This window comes from Tachypleus tridentatus, chromosome 3 (assembly GCF_004210375.1).
Source record: "Tachypleus tridentatus isolate NWPU-2018 chromosome 3, ASM421037v1, whole genome shotgun sequence".
Lineage (NCBI taxonomy): Eukaryota > Metazoa > Arthropoda > Merostomata > Xiphosura > Limulidae > Tachypleus > Tachypleus tridentatus.
Window position 1 is genome coordinate 21,881,472 of NC_134827.1, and position 22,214 is coordinate 21,903,685.

Consider the following 22,214-nt stretch of genomic DNA (forward strand, 5'->3'; position numbering starts at 1 on the left):
TCACACGAAACTGATGACCGGCAGATGACTCGCCTGATCTTCGTCGATCACTCGAGCGAAAGTGGCGCCCTCCCAACGAACAGCGGTGAGTGTTGGACTTCCTTCTTCAATGGAACCTACATAACGAGCGTTAGCAAATTTAGGTGGATGGTTTTCAGTGTTAACTAACACAAGTGCTACTTCAGCCTCTATGAACGCTGGGGGAACTCCAGACGAAAATACCTCTCTTGCCTGAAAGAAAAAATAATGATAATTCAAACTGACGAATAAAAATATTCGTGATGACGAGAAACCAACTTGAAGTAAAAATGTATCTCACGACGGCTGGTATGGGTATTAACACTTAATTAAATTAACACTTTAATTAACATTTAATTAAAAGCAGCTTCAAATTAACCTGAAGATGATCTAAGAAGGTCGAAACGTTGTTCTCTGCTTAATCAGTAAAAGTGTTAACACCCATACCAGCCGTCCTGAGATACAAATAAAAATATTAGTTACAATTTAAAAAAACTAAATTATTATTCGATGTTATACAGCCGTCCAACTGTTTAATAATTGTATTAACATGTTAAAGATTTCCTTTATTTTACAATCGAAAGTTAAATTGAAAAAACAGAATCCCTGACGTAGAGGTCTAATGTGTTATTTGATTGGTTTTATCCTCTGTGTGGACTGCAGTTTTGCACATTCAAGCTGTGCTAATGAACCTTAATTAACTGTGCTTAACTAAAAATTGTTTTTGTATTTTTATTAAGTGTGTTTAGAAAATGCTATCGAAACCTTGGAGAACTGTGAGCGAGAGTATTTAATAGTGGTAAGTCGATTATATTCTGAACTTACTCTAACACCAAGAAGAAGTGGAAGACCAGTTCCGTACTGTTGCTTCAACTCGCTTATCGGTTTGGCCAGCGTTATATCCCCAGTTGTAGAATTCAGGGTAAAAAACGTAATCCAGGGTATGTCTAAAAAAAAATTAAATATAGTAGCGAAGAGGCTGAATCAAAATTAAATATATATATTTATGTATATATGAGAGAGAAAGATCCACAAGAGGGCCCGTCAAGTCTGCCGTCGGAGACACTAATTTTGTATTTCATATCTCAATATTTTAAATTTATCTTTACTGTAATGTTTCATAGCCCAGATGCTACTGTTGAAACGTGTTAGCATTTTACTATAAGGACAAAGCTAAGCGACATCTCAAACGTAATGAATTCAAAACGTTAAAAATTGAATACCGAGGACTGTTTTCAGACTATCAACAAATACCAGTAACGTATGGATTTCGTTAACTAATGTAGGACCTGTTAATGGAGTTGTATGATTCTTCGGGTTAAGAAATATTACCACAACAAATATTCAGTAACTGTCTCATCCAATCAGAGGTTGGACTAACATTTTAAGAAGCTAATCTATAAAACAACGTCATGTAAGATTTTTCATCTTGTCAGCATACTCTGGATATCAAGGTGTATTTTTTTTCCTTCAACCAAAAGTTAAACATATATTTCAGAGATAACATTTCAAATAATTTAATTTGCGACGTTATCATATCAGGATATTATGTGTCTAGAGATCTGTTTTTTCGGCACACTTCACCTGGAAGAAAGCTGTACAAGATGGCGCGCTGATCCCCAAAATCTCCATCTTCAGCACGAATTTGTAAAACTTTGTCACCCTAATTAACAAAAGAAAAACACTTTATAGATGAATGAACAAGAAAGCTGGCAAATATAAAATAAATCCATTCTTTTCTCAGATGATTGACTACAGTTTAAGCGTTTGGTAATTAGTTTGAACTAATCGGCTTTTGAGACAACTTTGTACCTTCTGAATTTCTTCTTCATATTAATATTAATCATTAATGATTTTGATCAAGATTTTGGCGGATTATTTGTTGTTCTCACTACTTATTTATGTATCAACTTCAAAACTTACCGGTTTCAGACTTTCCGACACTCGAACTACGTTCGGAAGTTCGGTGAAGAACGGAGGGCTGTCCTGGACATCTTCTACAACTACTATAATGTCTACCGTAGCAATGTTTCTTGTATCTATTGTCTCATTGGTCCAGGCATTCTGTTACAGAAACAATTTATCACTAACGCGGTGATGAACGTTCTATTTGTTATTATAACAGAAGAAAATAAGGAACTTATTTAGATTTATAACAAACATTGTATTTATTTACAACATATATTATAACAATCACGATTACAATAACTAATTGTTCTGCCTTCTTAAAGTCGCCATCTTTCAGTTCATATCATTATGATGGCTTCCAACTTAATACAGCATATATTAGAACGTTAACAAAAAAGTGAATTTACTCTCTATTTGGATCCATAAGTATCCGTACTAAATTACTTGTAGAATTCTGAATTAGTAACTATAAGTTAAACAATTTATTGACAGGATGACTGTTAGCAATTGTCAGTTTTTTATTCAAGTAAAAATGTTCATATTGTATACCTATTATTGACAACTGAATTGTACAATCTGAACACTCGTATGTTATCAACCTTGTGAATATGAACAGTGAGAACTGTCAATACTAGTAACATCTGTTCTAGTCACTAGTCAAAATATATTAACTGAACTACTCCTAACATCTGTTCTAGTCACTGGTCAAAACATATTAGCTTCTAGTCTAATTACTGGCTTAAGTACTTATGTTTTAACTGTCAATACTGCCAGCTTCTGTTCCAAGTCACTGGTCAAAACATATTAGCTTCTAGTCTAATTACTGGCTTAAGTACTTATGTTTTAACTGTCAATACTCCTAACATCTGTTCCAGTCACTGGTCAAAACATATTAGCTTCTAGTCTAATTACTGGCTTAAGTACTTATGTTTTAACTGTCAATACTGCCAGCTTCTGTTCCAAGTTACTGGTCAAAACATATTAGCTTCTAGTCTAATTACTGGCTTAAGTACTTATGTTTTAACTGTCAATACTGCCAGCTTCTGTTCCAGTCACTGGTCAAAACATATTAGCTTCTAGTCTAATTACTGGCTTAAGTACTTATGTTTTAACTGTCAATACTGCCAGCTTCTGTTCCAAGTTACTGGTCAAAACATATTAGCTTCTAGTCTAATTACTGGCTTAAGTACTTATGTTTTAACTGTCAATACTGCCAGCTTCTGTTCCAGTCACTGGTCAAAACATATTAGCTTCTAGTCTAATTACTGGCTTAAGTACTTATGTTTTAACTGTCAATACTGCCAGCTTCTGTTCCAGTCACTGGTCAAAACATATTAGCTTCTAGTCTAATTACTGGCTTAAGTACTTATGTTTTAACTGTCAATACTGCCAGCTTCTGTTCCAGTCACTGGTCAAAACATATTAGCTTCTAGTCTAATTACTGGCTTAAGTACTTATGTTTTAACTGTCAATACTGCCAGCTTCTGTTCCAGTCACTGGTCAAAACATATTAGCTTCTAGTCTAATTACTGGCTTAAGTACTTATGTTTTAACTGTCAATACTGCCAGCTTCTGTTCCAGTCACTGGTCAAAACATATTAGCTTCTAGTCTAATTACTGGCTTAAGTACTTATGTTTTAACTGTCAATACTGCCAGCTTCTGTTCCAGTCACTGGTCAAAACATATTAGCTTCTAGTCTAATTACTGGCTTAAGTACTTATGTTTTAACTGTCAATACTGCCAGCTTCTGTTCCAGTCACTGGTCAAAACATATTAGCTTCTAGTCTAATTACTGGCTTAAGTACTTATGTTTTAACTGTCAATACTGCCAGCTTCTGTTCCAGTCACTGGTCAAAACATATTAGCTTCTAGTCTAATTACTGGCTTAAGTACTTATGTTTTAACTGTCAATACTGCCAGCTTCTGTTCTAGTCACTGGTCAAAACATATTAGCTTCTAGTCTAATTACTGGCTTAAGTACTTATGTTTTAACTGTCAATACTGCCAGCTTCTGTTCTAGTCACTGGTCAAAACATATTAGCTTCTAGTCTAATTACTGGCTTAAGTACTTATGTTTTAACTGTCAATACTGCCAGCTTCTGTTCTAGTCACTGGTCAAAACATATTAGCTTCTAGTCTAATTACTGGCTTAAGTACTTATGTTTTAACTGTCAATACTGCCAGCTTCTGTTCTAGTCACTGGTCAAAACATATTAGCTTCTAGTCTAATTACTGGCTTAAGTACTTATGTTTTAACTGTCAATACTGCCAGCTTCTGTTCCAGTCACTGGTCAAAACATATTAGCTTCTAGTCTAATTACTGGCTTAAGTACTTATGTTTTAACTGTCAATACTGCCAGCTTCTGTTCTAGTCACTGGTCAAAACATATTAGCTTCTAGTCTAATTACTGGCTTAAGTACTTATGTTTTAACTGTCAATACTGCCAGCTTCTGTTCTAGTCACTGGTCAAAACATATTAGCTTCTAGTCTAATTACTGGCTTAAGTACTTATGTTTTAACTGTCAATACTGCCAGCTTCTGTTCTAGTCACTGGTCAAAACATATTAGCTTCTAGTCTAATTACTGGCTTAAGTACTTATGTTTTAACTGTCAATACTGCCAGCTTCTGTTCTAAGTTACTGTACAACTTACCAATGCCAGTATTTGAAGTCGATAAAGGTTTTGTTTCTCATAGTCGACATTTTGAATGAGAACAATTTTGGCTTTACTTGTGCCTCGTGGACCAAACACATACTTTATGGAAAACTTATCTGACCCCTAGAAGAAAAGAATTCTTTTTCTAACACTTGTAGTGAAACTAATTTTGACAGCTAACTTTTCTAAATTAAGTTAAGAAATTAGGTCTTACTCCGTGATCGTCGTCTAAATATGAAATTTTTTTATATCAAAATACACATTTTAGAAGTATTCTTGGTGGTAAAGACGTTAAAAATGTTAGCTACTACAATATATTTGTATATCTTTGAATTTAGCGCGAAGCTATACGAGGGCTATCTGCGCTAATTCTCCCTCATTTAGCATTGTAAGACTAGAGGGAAGGCAGCTAGTCATCACTACTCACCGTCAACTCTTGGGCTACTCTTTTACCAACGAATAGTAGGATTGACTGTCACATTATAACGTCCCCACAGTTAAAAGGACGAGCATGTTTGATGGAACGAAGATTCGAACCCGCGATCCTCAGACTACGGATCGATCGCCGTTGCCACCTGGCCGCTACAACATGCATCCATTCTGAAACCTGTCTAGTTTAAATTTTCTCCATATATTAGCAAGCCTGAACTGTAAGAAAACAGATATTACACTACACTACACAAGAAATCTTTAACAACTGGTAATTTATATTTTAAAAACAATATGATCCACAAGATAAGGCAGCAAACACTAAAACTGGTTCCTACTCTCCATAAAATTAATATGTTTTTAGAAGCTTAGCTCTAACAGTTGAACTAAGAACATAACTTACCCGAAGTTCAAACTTTACTGGAAGGTTGCTCGTGTCTTTATCTTTGGCCACTACAGAAGTAATGGTAGCATTTTGAGCTGTATTCTGCCAGAATTAATAATTATGAAATAATTACTAACTGAATATCTTAAGTAATGCAGTAGTAGGTGTCTAAAATTAGAGTAAGGGGTAAGAAACTAAAGGAAATTTGATAAACTATTTAAAAGAAGTCTATCATATAATGCTTACCAACCAGATATGTAATCTGGCGTCTTGACAAAGTTAAGGAGAGCATACCGGAAACACTCAAACTTGGCTCATAGAATGTATTGCAGGTTGTAGTTACACAGCGTAACTTTAGAAACTTTAGTGGAGTTTCACACTATATTTTACAGATTGCATACAATAAAATGTTGCGGTAGTAGAGGTGCTATTCACAGGATGTCTCTGTGCGTGTAAAAACTAGAAACATTATTGTTAGACTTTAGACACACAAGCTTTCACGTTGCTCGTCTGTTGAATTTCACGCCAAGCTATTCACGAGCTATCTGCGCTAGTCATCCCTAACTTTGAAATGATTACCTATAAGAAAATCAATTAGTCCATACCACCCACCCAAAATTATTGGACTACTCTTTTACTGGTGAATAGTGGGATTGGCAGGTATATCAGAGAGTCCCCCACGGTTGAAAACATAAGCATGTTCGATAACGGGATTCGATCCCAAACAGTTTTTTATTGTGTTTATTTTTAATGTTAACTCACTGTTGGGATAAAATGAACATAATATTGAAACGTTTGGTCTGATGTGGTGCTTGAGACAGAAATATTTAAAAAACTTTTCTCTGATGACATTCAATGAAAAATACGAAGAATGTTGCTCCCTCCCCGCTAGTACAGCGGCAAGTCTACTCAATTACAATACAGGGGTTCGATTCCCCTCAGTGGGCTCAGCAGATAACACTATGTGGCTTTGCTATAAGAAAACACACACAAGAAATGTTCATTTTCGTACGTTGTATGTGTGTGAAACTTTATGAACATTCTAATTAACTTACTCATAGATTTATTGAAATATGTTTATATTTTAATCCTTGTATTACCTCCCCCCCTGTTCTTACTGTATAAGTTTTATTTATTATGTAAAGCTTTGTTGTTCTTGCCCCTCAGCGGTATGTCTGTGGACTTGCACCGCTAGAAACCTGTAGTGGGCAGAGCACAAATAGCCCATTGTGTAGCTTTGTACTTAACTATAAACAAACAAACAACTTGTTCTTAATTGATAACAGAAACATAACATATGTTTGGATTCTCTTATAGAAATTTTCTGATGGAAGATATTTATCTATAAAGTGTGTATGTGTTTTCTTATAGTTTGTTTGTTTGTTTTGGAATTTCGCACAAAGCTACTCGAGGGCTATCTGTGCTAGCCGTCCCTAATCTAGTAGTGTAAGACTAGAGGGAAGGCAGCTAGTCATCACCACCCACCGCCAACTCTGGGCTACTCTTTACCAACGAATAGTGGGATTGACCGTAACATTATACGCCCCCACGGCTGGGAGGGCGAGCATGTTTAGCGCGACTCGGGCGCGAACCCGCGACCCTCGGATTACGAGTCGCACGCCTTACGCGCTTGGCCATGCCAGGCCCGTTTTCTTATAGCAAAGCCACATCGGGCTATCGGACGAGCCCACCAAGCGGAATCGAACCCCTGATTTTAGCGTTGTAACTCCGAAGACATACCGCTGTACTAGCGGGGGCTTATCTATAGAAACATTGTTTGTTACTTTATTTGTTGTTAAACACCAACTTTCATAGATTTGCTTCTTTGTTTGTTTCAGAGCATTACCTCTTTTAGTTATTTATTGTGTTCACCTCGAGGGATCGAACCCTGGGTTTTAGCATCGTAAGTTAATAGACTTGTCGTTGTACTACCAAGTGACACACTCATAGAAAATTAAATGGAAATCTGAGCACCAAGACATATAACTTTTTGTTTGTATTATTTCGTGGGTTCGTCATTATGAAAGGCCCATCGATGCGTTTCCCCAATTGCATTGACGTTAAATGCGCCACTGGAAACTACCAAGATCACACGATACAAAACATGAAATTATATCCCTTGAATTTTAAAGCAAGTTTTCAACACATGATAAATTACTCAACTTTAAAAAATAAATTGGTAAATACGAAGTAATGTACTTATTAGCATTACGGTGGTGACCTCTCTTTCAAAAAGAAGGCATAACTTGTTTGTTTTGAATTTCGCGCAAAGCTACTCGAGGGATATCTGCGCTAGCCGTCCCTAATTCAGCAGTGTAAGACTAGAGGGAAGGCAGCTAGTCATAACCACCCACCGCCAACTCTTGGCCTACTTTTTTTTACCAACGAATAGTGGGATTGACCGTAACATTATAATGCCCTCACGGCTGAAAGGGCGCGCATGCTTGGTGCGACCGGAATTCAAACCCGCGACCTTCGGATTACAAGTCGAACGCCTTAACACACTTGGCCATGCCGGGCCAACAAGGCATAACAACAACAAACATCGGCCATTTTCATAAATGAATTACAGTTTCTTTGGTAATAGCTTCCATTTTTGCCGTGTATGAAAGTTAACATAAAAAATATTTTCTAAGTTTGTTATAAAATGGTAAGAACAGAGACTTTACAAAATGAAACAAAACATTAAACTGTTGTTTTCCGGATATTAAATACTGTATTTTTAATTTATAATTCTAAAACAAATAAGTATTTATTTTGAAAAATAAAACAATAAATTCCACTAATACAACCGTTTGAGAAAGTGCAATTGCAAACAAGTTGAAACTAACCTCAGATAGTTTGATGACTGAGTCGTACTGCAAAAACGGGGACAAAATCCTAGTGGCGTCTGTGATGACGACCGTCGATTCATCTTCAGTTGTCTACATAAGACGTGTAGACAAAAGTTAACCTGTGTTACTGTTAAACTTGTCGCTCAAACTCGGTTAATACTCCTACGAAAAGTGGGGCCTAATAGGCCCCAGAGCAACTTGAAAGGTTATTAATATTAGGCTAATAATTTTGTATTTAAATGAAATTGCCATTTAAATCCATTAATGAATGGATTAACGAGATTCCCACTGTCCCTATCTGCTATCTAGCGAAACCACAGCCAGGGGAACGGGCTTGGAGAAATCAGGACTAGAAACGTCTTTTCGTAGGTGTGTTAATTAGAACCACGAATTTGTTGTTGGAGCAGTAGTTTTACTGATTCATCTTGGTTAGATTGTTTAACATAAAAGAAGGTTACTTTGTGTGACTTTTCAACTTGTTGACAAAACCCAGAGATTAAAAACGTGAGTTGATGAGCAAGAATGAAATTCTAACAAATAATTGACATTATTAGAGGATAACACAAAACTAGACGTAATCGTGTGACTTGAAGCGCACGATGCACAAACAAAAAGGTTGACTTTGAGACGTCAACTAGTTTTTTCGCATACGAAATGCCTAGTTTACAATGTTACAAAATGTATCAGTTACAGTGCCCAACCTTACTAGAAGTATTCCAGGTAGTACAAACAAACTGCTATTCGTTTTTTAATGATTTTAACAGCAAACGTGTGTAACGATGGCAACTGAGATAGAAACTGACGTACCTCAACTCCATCCGTAACGAACACTGTAAACCTGTATTGGTCTTCCTGTAAAAAAAACGTGAGGCACATTTTAATATCATGCAGTGTATAGAACGTTTTCTTCGTCAAATTAGGACAAACTTATAAAATGTATAATTATATTAAGTTATAGTAACATCTGGAACGTGCAACTATAAAGGTGTCCTTTACATTTTTTGTACTTCTATCGACAAGTTTTCTTCACGAAAGTGTATCTGTGATAATTGCTTCACGGGCACGGTCGGTGTATTGCACGAATGTTTTATTTCCAGTAATTTGCTACGAGAAATAATATTTGGTTTTAATAGTAATTAATGTTAATACGTTAGGACATCTCTTCTGTAAATCATTGCATCTTTTTGAAAATATCGATTTCTTTGACATGAAGATTTAGCTTGCAAAACTCATTTGATTTAGTGATGTTGCTTAATCAGTTTGATAACTTGTGACAGGTGAACCAGCTGTCAACAGCTTTACAGCTCGCGCATGACTTATCCGCGTGAGGCAGCATTACGTTCTGCCTCGCATGGAACGTGGCACGTGTGCAGTTTAGACATGTGTAATATATACGTACTGTATTTATCACAAAGAAGCACTCGAAAAGAAGAAACTGAACAGAAATAAATATGTGTGCGCATAAACCTTTTTTTAAAGACTTCGCGCATGTCAAGATAGGGCATAAACATTTTCGTGTTATATCACGAATACAGTTTGTTTACTTGCTTGTTGTTAAGCGCGAAGCCACACAATCGGGCTATCTGTGTTTCGCCTAAAAAATATACCGAGTCAGCCTTTCGTATCTTATTGCTCCCCAGTGGCACAGCGGGATGTCTGCGGACTCATACCTCTAGAAAATTAGTTTCAATAACCGTGGTGGGCAGAGCACAGATAGCCTTTTCTGTTGCTTTGTGCTTCGTTCCAAACAATCAATCATACCACATTATTAGGCATACATTTAATTTCCCTATTATGTAGATATATAGAGGCTATTCTTGTGTTTCATGAACAGCGGACGAGTGATATACTGTTTTTATACCTATTTTTCTTATGCCTGAGCTTTTGATAAACGACGCATTTCACTTATATTGCAGTATGAAGTTTGCGGAAAGACTTGTACACTTGATACTTTTAAAGCTTATAGGGCATGTATACATAACTTGGATAAAATTTCACGGTATGTGGGTGATGTTTGTACAAAGATATGTTGTTCGATTACATTTAAAGAAGCCCACGTATTTGTATTTTAAATACTTGACATGTCTACCCCTATCCTATGATATCCCTCTTACCAAAGTTAACTTCTTTTCCATTCTTGTAACACCCTTGTTGATAGAGTTAATTCTGTATAAATATATATTTATAATAATAGCTTTTCTGTAAACGTTACCTAAGCAAACCTCGTAAAGGAAGTAAGTAGGATACACATTTTATAGTGCAATTCTAGTCAGCTAAAATATGTTATTACAGCAAACTTTACAGTATGTCTGTGTGTTTAGTTGAATAGTTTATAAACTGGTGAACCTACGGAGTGGGGTTAGGAGTTACAACCCCTCTAGTCCGATGAACTATGAAATAAATTATTCTTAAACCTAAAAAAAAAAAAAAAAAAAAAAGAGAACTTTTCAAAAGGTTTAATAATGACCTGTGGAAAGAGTTTCAGTCACATCAAAATATAGATCCACCCCTTCAGTCACGTCAAAACATAGATCCGCCACTGCACTTAAAAACACTTGAACTGACACATGATTTCAAATGCTTTTCTTTCTAATTTGTCGTTGCTTGAACGTGACAGTCTCGTGTTATTTATTACATTATAATACTACTTTTGTTTCTGTTTTTAAAAACGCCCTAGCGTCTTCAAAATTATTAGGAACAACTTACGTTTATTTTGAACTAAACTAATTTGTTGTAGGGTTAGAAAGAATTAATTAAACATACAACAAACATACCGTAAACACTCGATTAAAATATAATTTCACGAAGATTTCTATTTACAAGTAGACACCGTCAATAATATTTCTAAAACTGATGTTACTTATCCTGTATGGTTGTGTGTTCATCGAAAACTTTTGAACACAATAACAATGTAGGTTCAGCATTTTAACTTCCTTGGTACCCCAAGATGATTTACCACTTCGGGTATCTAAGTATTCATCAAACTATTTTTTACGACAACTATATGATAATCTAGGCCTAATAAAAAGGAGTTTATACCGTAGGCCTTTTCGTCAAAATCACATCCGCCTCGGTAAAACTTGCGGAACGAACTTCCAGGAAATCGGCTCCTGACCCACGAACTCCGAAAGTCAAGACATCAGGGATATCAGAATCGTAACCTTTCAGGCGGTAAACGATGCTTCCTAAACAAAAGTAAGGTTTCACGTGACTCGTCGGTTTCAAGTCTTTATTGAGGTAACCACGTGTATTGAAAATAAATAGGAACAATGAATGAAGCGTTATTTCGTGCTAATACAAACACAAATGACATGTATTATTCGATAATATAGAGTTAAAACATTTTTCGTGTCAAAGTTTGTGTTCTTGACTTGTATTTCAAATTATTACTGTGATCACTGCAGTACGTAACTTGACAACATTAATTTTAAAAATATATTAAACATAATACGTCAGAAAATAGCAGGACTAATAACTGATGTGAGAAAACACGATACTTAAGTGTATCACTGTACCATACGCTTCATAACTTGTTATACCTTTTTATCATTGGTCTATTTTTGATCTTTGAAACATGAAATTAAATGGAATGAATGAATAATACCATCGGTAGTAAAGAGGTTATCACTATATATATTACTTCTCAAACAAGTTTCTGGCATCTACATAATTACATAAACTTTTGCGACGTGCCTCTAACCTTTCACCTTGACCCCTATGAAAAAAAATGAAGCTTACTTAAATAGAAACGTACAAATAAATTCTTACGAGCCCTATAAACAATTCTTACTCAAATTACTAACGATATTATTGTGTCATAATAGCATTAAACAAATGTTTTGTAAGGTTCGATATTACTAAAATCAGTACATTGGCTTGAAACAAAAGAATGGGCTTTATAAATTTAGCAATAAACAAAATAAATAAGACGTCTTATTGGAACACGTTTTCTATATTGTCATTTCACTTTTGCGTGTTAAAACAAAACAACAATAACTTAACATTTTCAACATAAATGTTCACTATATTGGCATTTCACTTTTGTGTGTTAAAAACAACAATAATAAGTAAAAGTTCTAACATAACCACAATGGTTGACCTCTCTAATTTTGCTAAGCTTACCTATTTTGGTTTCTCTGGGCAGTTTCAATACTCGCATGTTGTGTGAAACTTCAATATTTGGAGCATTTCCTAATAAAAATAACAACATTATTTAATCATAATTTAATTATGACAACAACATTACCTTATTCAACAAACATTATTTAATCATGATTTAATTATGACAACAACATTACATTATTCAACAAACATTATTAAAACATAACATTACTTAATCATGATTTAATTATGACAACAACATTACATTATTCAACAAACATTATTTAATCATGAATTAATTATGACAACAACATTACATTATTCAACAAACATTATTCAACAAACATTATTGACTTGAGTGTAAATGAAAATGGGCAACATTGAAAAATACTCATATTCTTACTTTTAATATAACATACAAACAGTGTAAATATATGCATACGTAAGAATAATTTTAGAACCTTATTTCAACTGAAGAATATAACTGTTTAACGTTCATGAAAGGTACGTCTTTGTAGTCAAGTAATATCATATGCTGGGTACATTTTACTGCAAGCTTTAATCGAATATGCTTTATTTTATTTATATCTGATATGTTTTGATAACAATATCTCTCAGTGTCATCGAAGAAAAAACTCAAATTTGAGGTACTAGTTACCGTTTTGTTTTTCACCAGTAACCCACACATTTTTTTTCAAATCATGACTTGGTTTGTTTGGAATCTGGCACAAAAATATACAAGGGCCATATGCACTAGTCGTCTCTAATTTAGCAGTGATAGACTAAAGGGAAGAAAACTAGTCAATACCACCCACCCCCAACTCTTGAGCTACTCTTTTACCAACGAACAGTGGGTTTGACCGTAACATTATAACGCCCCCACGGCTGAAAGAACGAGCAAGTTCGATGACGGACAGAATGGGAGCCGAGCACCCTAACCATCAGATCTCGCCAGACTTCTTCCTCCACTTTTTACTCATATGAGGTGAAAATTGTAAAATATTTTAATAAAATCACTTCGTTTTCATGAATTTGGAAAAGCTTAGTCTCAGGAGTTCCATAATAAAAAGTCACGCAACCCCAATAACAGAAAGTAATATCAAAGGATCTATTTGTTTTAAAATTTGAGATTTCTCAAAGGGCATTGAGCATTATCCAAAACTTAGCAGTACCGTTTCATTGCTTTTCAGGTTTTAAGTAAAAGATTCTGTGATTTAATCAAACGAAGTAAAAGTAAAAGCAAAATATTTTTTATAACTAAAACTTTGATTCTTTAGCAGACCTACGATATTAAACCGTTATACTGATTTTATTCTATACTCATTATAAGTGATCGATTTGTTAACCTCAATCCAGCTACTGATCACGCTATAGAGTGATTTGTTTCTGTACCACCAGTCAATTCGTGTTCCTCTTCCATTACTATTAACTATACTTAATATCACTACCATCGATATTTTTTTAAACTAGTTAATAATAAATTAAACGGTCTATTTTTGTTACATAAAATTTGATTTTACGACGCTCCATATTTACTAATTATGTTCTCCCTTGAACGAAAAAATAATATAAAATCTGTTGTTCTATAAATTACACCTGACGAAAGATCGTTTATTAAATAAGTAAGCGTTATTTAAGAAATGAAAATATTACCATATATCACTTTCAATGGTTATTAATTTTTCACACACAGATTTTAATATAAAATAATGTATTTTTTCACACTGTTTCCTGCCATACTATGTGGCCGTACGTGTGAATACTTTCCTAGTTCATGAATTTGTTTCCTTCGTACCATTACCCGCCATATTATATATCCACATCTTTTTTTGTCTTACTTTATACAAAATATATCCTAATCCAGGGGTTCCCAACCTTTTGGCACTCGCGACCCCTTACCTAAAAGTTTGAAACCCATGTGACCCCCTACTTAGGGCTTACTATCAGCAGCTTAATTTTTCTTTTATTTTCTGTGAAGGAGAGGGAAAGAAACATCTAAAAAAATATATTTACAAATTCTGTAATTATTTATTAGCAAATTAAATCACATTGGTCCAACCTGAATTCACAAAAAGAACATATATTTCTTAAAATAATATTAACATAGGTTTGAACAGCTATCCAACCCAGCTAGTGAGATGCCTGATGTTGCATTTCAGCAGGAAGCTTTGAAATTCGTGGCCGAGCGTTTGTTAGAGCCAGTCTCATGTCATCTCCAACATCCAATCTGTTCCTATTCTTTGTTTTTATATTGACAAGAGTGGAAAATCCTGCCTCACACAAGTAGGTAGAAGCAAATGGAACAAGGACACGTAAAGCTATCATGCTGACTTTGGAGTATGACTGATACATAGCGCACCAGAACTGAGTCACGGATTTCACCTTGAAGAGATCACGAGCTGAAGAGTCGTTCCTTAGATCCAGAAATTCATCTTGGATATCATCTGGGATGCTGGATACATCAAGTTCAGTACAAAATGGGTTCCTTACCAGGGCCTCCTGTTCCTGTGATAGCTCAGGGAAGTAACGCCCGACTTCCTTTTCTAGAGATTGAAGATGTTCGGTAATCTCATCCTTGAGGAACTGATCCAGTTGGATCTGAGACTCATCCGTCACTCCACAAAGTTTTTCAAACATAGCGATGTTTCCAAGATTGGTTTTCCGACGCCAATTCTGCAGTTTGGAAACAAAGGCCCGAAGACTATCTTGAAAAAGGAGAACATGTGTTTCCCTTCCTTGAAGCTTCAAATTGAGCTTGTTCAGCTGGTCAAAAATGTCGGCTAAGTACGCAACCCTTTTATTCCATGCTTCATCTTCGAAGTAAGCTACAAGATAGTTCCTTTCTTGAGTCTCCAGGAATAGCTTTATTTCATCTTTCATTTCAAAGACACGATTAATAACGTTTCCTTTCGACAACCAACGTACTGCTGTGTAGAAGAGAAGGACTTCGTGGTCAGCATTCATGTCTTTGCATAGTTCTTTGAATAGGCGAGTGTTGAGTGCTTGAGTCTTCACATAATTTACAATTTTGATTACAGATTCAAGCACTTCCTGCAGAGAGGCAGGGAGAGTCTTACTGACGAGAGCATATCGGTGAATTCCTGCCAAGACTTCGCGACCCCCCAGGGGGTCGCGACCCACCGGTTGGGAACCCCTGCCCTAATCAAACTCTGAAATAGATTCTAATCTAACAATGTATACATATTACACTGCACAACAAAGTTTTTGCTTCTTGAACACTGTTGGGTGTTCCTTATAGATTTTTTGGCTGCTGATCACGAAAATCACATCCATATTTGCCCATCACGTACCTTTTCATCGAAATATTCAGTTTTGCTACAATGGAAAAACGATATCAGGGCAACTGGAATCTGTCAATGCTTGCTGACTACTGACTATGTGATGCACCGGACATTGAGTACAAACGAAAATCAGGAGCAAAACACTTTTAATTATGTTGAACTTAATATCGTATTAGAAACATATACGCAATTAAATACGTTATTGCCGGTAAACAGTTAACTGCCTATTTCTTAGAATTCCTATATTTGTGCATACCCACCAGGTACCTGTCACAATCAGCAAAACCTTTTTAGGAAGCAAAAGTTTCTAAAAACTTGTTGTGCAGCGTTATCAACACATATTTTTAAATTTTATATTCATTAGTTAGAGGATTTAACGTGATTGATAGCTATAATACTAAACGTTTGATTATGCCCTTCTGCACACCATTATTGCAAAGAGTGGTTAGTGGAGTATCTGTGGCCTTTCTGTCACCTTGAACGAGTCTGATCATTCTTCTCTGACCTTTCTCATTAACAAGGTATTTTCGCCTACAAGAACTGCCACTAACTGAATGTTTTTGTCGTTTTTTTCTCACCATTCTCTGTAAACTCTATAGACTGTAGTTCGTGAAAATCCCACGAGGTCAGCAGTTTCTGAGATGCTCGAACCACCAATCATTTCAGGGTCAAAGTCACTTAGATTACACATCTTCCACGTCCTAATGTTTGGTCGAACAACAATTAAACCACTTTACCATGTCTGCATGCTTTATATATTGAGTTGCAGCCACATGATTCGCTGTTTGGCTGTAAAGAGCAGGTGTACTGAGTGTATACATGTATTTATTTAATTTTGCAAAATTCCTTTAATGTGAATAATCTTTAAAACGTATTTACACAAAAGCGTCTTTCTTGCCAAATGGGTCGGTTGTGATCCATGGTTAGCTTGAACCGATGATACGTGGTTTATGTCCCATTGCTGAAAAAAGCGCTCTTCGCGTCCTCTGCTGGAACAACGGTAAGTCTACTAACTTACAACGCTAAAATAAAAGGTTCGATTCCCCTCGGTGGACACAACAGATAGCCCGATATGGCTTTGCTATAAGAAAAACATAAGTACACACTCTTTGCTTTGGGTTCGTTAGTGTGTTATCAGAGTGACAGTCAAATGCAGTTCGTCCAGATGGCAATGAGTGCTGTTGGCTAGTTGTTATATTTCCAGTCTATTTGTTCAAAAGTATCAACTGATACAAGTAGCGAGCTCTTGAGTAATTGTATTGGCTTCAATATTATTTACTAAACATACGATCTCACCACTCACATTCATTATCAGAGTTATTGCAAGCCATTATCAACACTAAATCCGAGGCTTTGTAACGCCAAACATCGGGTTTTGATACCTGTGGTGGGCGTAGCACAAATAGACTGTTGTGTTCACTTCTTTTCTTTTTGTAAAATTATAAATAATTTACATTTCTCTATCATGTTACAGATATCATAAGGTACAAAAAGTCAGAAACAAATTAGATAATAATATTATATATATTCTTCACAAATCCCTCTTTCATTCTACGACCGTTCCTATATTGTGATTTCACAATGCAGGGAGGGTAAAAATATTTTTATTTTTATATTTACCTATTTATACACCTCACAGATTACACTGTACTAACTACTCGCTATTACAGTAAGCCAACCAAGAAATCTGTACCCTTTACGTATTTTATTTAGTTTAAGAATTGTAGGTAATGTAATTTATGTATTGTGGTAACTAATTTACACTTAGCACTGAATGTTTGTTTGTATCTTGACTGAAGAGCTCGTTTCGTTTTTAAGTTATAGAGGGAGAAGAAAAAGAAAATATCAGAAGAAAGAAGTAGAACAAATGGCCGAATTTCAACCTCAGCTTTCACACTACTGACAGAAGTTGGCCGGATTTCAACCTCAGCTTTCATACTACTGACAGAAGTTGGACGAATTTCAACCTCAGCTTTCACACTACTGACAGAAGTTGGACGAATTTCAACCTCAGCTTTCACACTACTGACAGAAGTTGGACGAATTTCAACCTCAGCTTTCACACTACTGACAGAAGTTGGACGAATTTCAACCTCAGCTTTCACACTACTGACAGAAGTTGGACGAATTTCAACCTCAGCTTTCACACTACTGACAGAATTTGGACAAATTTCAACCTCAGCTTTCACACTACTGACAGAATTTGGACAAATTTCAACCTCAGCTTTCACACTGCTGACAGAAATTGGACAAACTTTACGAATAGTTCTGTGTGTGAATCATTGAGTAATTTTGAGTCACAGATTGTGCGGATTTGCACTTGTTCTGGTGTTACCGTTCCCATAGGCTATAAATATGACATCATGTTTTTTTCTATGCCATTACTACATGGGGATCCACTATCGTTTCTCCTAACACATATTTCCTGTCATCACTTGTTGAGTGTTGCCTGGTGACAGTTCAAGTTCTAAACAGAGTTGTTAAAGCTCCGGAGATCAATTCATTTTTCATCTCATTGAAAAGTTAATAAAATATTTATGATGCAAACTAGAGATTTATAATTATTTTCCTAGTAGAAAATTACTTACTATTTTTCTTTTCTTTTTGTGTTACGGTATTGTGTATGATTTATACCTTTATACAGTGGACATTTATACGTATTTTGTATTCCTGCCTATACAGCATCATGAGTCTAACCTTTATAAAAACCAGTGTGTCAAGTAATGTTTCATTTCTCGAAATAAGACGAGTCATAAAAGCCAAAATGGATTTATCTAAATAGAATAATTCGATTACTGTCTGCACATTACAGATTTAGTGAAGGGAGTACAAGGTAGCCGTGAAACCTCTTTAAGTGTAATGAGTGTAAGTACAACAAGCCTACAGTAAAGACGTAGTGTAAAATAACCTTGCCTAGAGCCAAGTGCATAAAATTTATCATGAAAGTAAAAAAACATCGATTCAATTTTAAAAATAAATCGTTCCTGAATTATGCTATTTACAGGTATATCATAAACGTTTTCAATTAAAAAGAAACCTATTTGATCAATAAATACTTTGAATTAAAAAACAGCAAGTATTTTTCTTGATTTTTTGTCTATATATTTCAATTTATACTTTAAAAAATAGATTAACAACTATATTAGATATTACATTATACTTTTGTTACTAAGCAACATGACATAAAAGCTATTTTTGGAACGTACTTCAACCAATGCGAATTAGCTTTTCTATATATTAGAAATTGTGAATCTAATTGATTTTTATCAATAATTATTCAATGAATTCGGCACGGATTCATTTCTTGAATGATCTTAATTTTGATTGGTTCACAAAGAAATTTACTGACTTTTGACTGCCTCGACTGAACTTTTCTGTTCTCTTTTTTTGGTCAAACTTGATTTAACAAAATTTATTTATTTCAGACAGCTATGAAATGTAAGGTTAGGGTATACTATCGGATGGGGTAGCAGTGTGGTAGTATTTGTCCTGTCATTTCTGACTGACTGTATGAGGCCCGGCATGGTCAGGTGGGATAAGGCGTTCGACTGGTAATCTGAGGGTCGTGGGTTCGAATTCCCGTCGCACCAAACATGCTCGCCCTTTCAGTCGTAGGAGCGTTATAATGTTACAGTAAATCCCACTGTTCGTTAGTAAAAGATTAGCCCAAGAGTTGGCGGTGGGTGGTGAAGACTAGCTACCTTTCTTCTAGTGTATATAATAAGACATTAATATAAACAAGTAAACGAACGTATATATAAAGAAAATGAGAGAGAGAATGTGATAGAATGTTTTTCACTCAATTATTGTGAAAACTGACTAATTTTAAAATTCGATATTAAATAGAAAGCGCAAACAGTAATTATAACTAGAAACCACAAAGAGATACTTAGGAAACGTGTTTACAGAAAAAGCGAATCATGTTGATGTTAATGTGTGTTTCCGTTTCAATTCGTCAAAATCCAATTAAAATATGCGTTTATTAAACTACTACTTTTGCATGCCTGGTGTTAATTGGGCACATTCGTTGGTGTCAATTTCAGCATACCTGTAGAGGTGCCAAACTGAGAAACTTTTTGTGAAGAAGTGCCCCCTAGGGGAAGCATGTTCCATCAGAAAATTTAGAGAAAACAAAGTGCTCTTTCATTCATTCTGAGGATTTTTTTGTCTGGAATTAATCACAAAGCTACACAATGGGCTATGTATGCTATGCCTACCATGGGTATCGAAACCTGGTATCTAGCGGCGTAACTCCATAGAAATGCCGCTGTGCCACTGGGGGAAGCACATCTGGGGAACTTCAGATAAATATTTACACTTGTATTAATTATTGAAATCATGTTTTCTGTTCATTTACAGTGGGCTTGTTACACTAAGAAAATCAAAGTCATCTTCTAATATCATTATACATTTTTTTAAAAATTGAAAAAAAAAATAGAATACACATATCGTGTATAGTGTCCTTTGTTACACTCGTATGTTGCACCTTTGGCAACTTTCAATACCTGCTTGCTGGGCTTGTAATTTTTGGTTGAGGATTTGGGGTACAGTTAGTTTAACCTGTTCAGTGCCGAAGACGAGATAACTCGTCCAAGCCGATCGGTAACACAGTGCCACGGACCAGTTAATTCGTTTTCAATGATGTGTTCGTAATGTGTTTTTAAAGACATGCATTTGACCTACTTGCAAATTGTTTCACTTTCGATTCAAAATGGCGCCATGAAAAAAATTACAAAATAAAGAAGCATTAGAGTTGCATTTTGAAATTAGTGCGGAGTTGCCGCAGCAGCTGAAATACTTGGCAGTCAACAATTTAAAGGGGAACATACTGTGTCATGCCCTAAACTAGTCCTGTTATTAATTACTATCTTTCTCACCGTTCAAAATGCCCTTTCACTGGGTGGTCTGGAATGCGGTACAACAAACAGATAGTATAATATAACAAAATGTGACAATGCCGCACAAAATGAATAAATATTTACTTTATCCTGGTTGGAACTCTGTGGAATTGAATTTTGCGACTCGATTCATTTTGTTAAATTATTAAAAAAACGTTGGTATTGGGAGATCATAGTCACATGTCCGAAGATCGGGAAACAGGACTCCAAATCGATAAAGCTGACAGGCCTGCATCGACATCAGTACCGACTGAATTATATTATGTATAAGATCAAAATTCAACCAATAGTGACTTACGTCCTGTTGTATAATCAAAACTATTGAAAAAAAAATGGAACAACGGTGCTTTTAGGCTTATGAATATCTTAACAACAAGTCCCTGCATATGGATTAGATTCTGGTGGAATTCACTTCAAAATCAGGTTAATGAAAAAAACAAACAACGGTAACAAAAGCCGTAATCAAACAATGACAAACGCGCACGCACACAAACACACATTTATATGCATGTATAGTGTTGAATTTTTCAACACAACTTTGTTTTACGCTTAGAATAACGTGTATTGTTTGTTTTCTTGAATTTCGCGCAAAGCTACTCGAAAACTATCTATGCAAGCCATCTCCAATTCAGGACAATATGACTGGAGTGAAGATAGATAATTATCACTACCCATCATCATTCCTTGGTCTACTTCTTTTACCAACGAAACGTGCGTTTAACTGTCACATCAAAACGCATTCACGGCTGAAAGAGCAAGTTTTATGACGGGACTCAAACCTGAGACCTGAAGATTACGAGTCAAGATTCCCTAACTAAATGTTGCATTAGAATAACTGTATCTTATTATTTGACTTTATAAATGTTTTTATCCCAGTTTACTAGCGATATAATTTGCGACTTCAGACCTCAGATTTGGAAAATAAAATGTACGCTGCTTCGATAACACCTTAGCTAGCGCACGCTTACCTTGTACCGTCACGTTTTGTAACAATAACATTAAAATTGTCCACATCCACATGATTCCATGTAAGACTTTCGAGGACTTTCACACTCAAAACATTGAAAAATCTGAAAGAAATGGTACGACATCAACGTTATTTTCTTTGAGAAAATATAATCGACAATCGCATTAAATGCTGTGTAGTTTATATATTATATTTAAAATTGTAATATCCGGCTAATTTACTCACAAAAATAAAATAAAAACATGTATCAAATAGTTACGTAAATGTCGTAACACAGACGGAAACTTGAAGGCTGTTATTTCGTTTGGAAATTTAAAAAACATTCATCGAAACGCACAAATAATATTAAAGCTTAATCACAAAATTGGAGAACGTGAATAAGCTCTTTATAATCTTCAGTAAAATAAATATCAATTTTAGTCAGAAACATATTTTTAATGTTTAAGATGAGTTTCACTTTCAAGTTTACAAACACTAAGAACTGTAAAATAATGTAAAACGAGATACAGAGATAATTAAATAGGTAAACAACATAACTTTGTAATCTGGTCATAGCTTTGTTGAGTTATGTTCCTAGCACATATTACAGCAATAATGTAAAATATAAACGAAAACATACTTTTTCACCTTTAGGAATTTCTTAAGTTCTATGAGTCACTCCAACGTTTTAAAACCAACTGTATAGTGGCAGTGCCGAAAAAGAAACAATTATAAA

General features: G+C 35.2%; 1 protein-coding gene across 1 annotated transcript; it reads right to left on the reverse strand.

The window, feature by feature from the left end:
* LOC143247939 (cadherin-86C-like) lies at positions 1-21,605 on the reverse strand. The gene is made up of 11 exons (XM_076496490.1): positions 21,501-21,605; positions 12,354-12,422; positions 11,271-11,416; positions 9,039-9,083; positions 8,229-8,321; positions 5,416-5,499; positions 4,581-4,706; positions 1,942-2,082; positions 1,603-1,681; positions 844-965; positions 1-231 (listed from the first exon to the last, which is right to left on the reverse strand). The coding sequence occupies exons 1-11, from the start codon at positions 21,550-21,552 to the stop codon at positions 1-3; spliced, it is 1,188 nt and encodes a 395-aa protein (XP_076352605.1). The 5' UTR covers positions 21,553-21,605.
* Between the last annotated feature and the right edge of the window lie 609 nt (positions 21,606-22,214).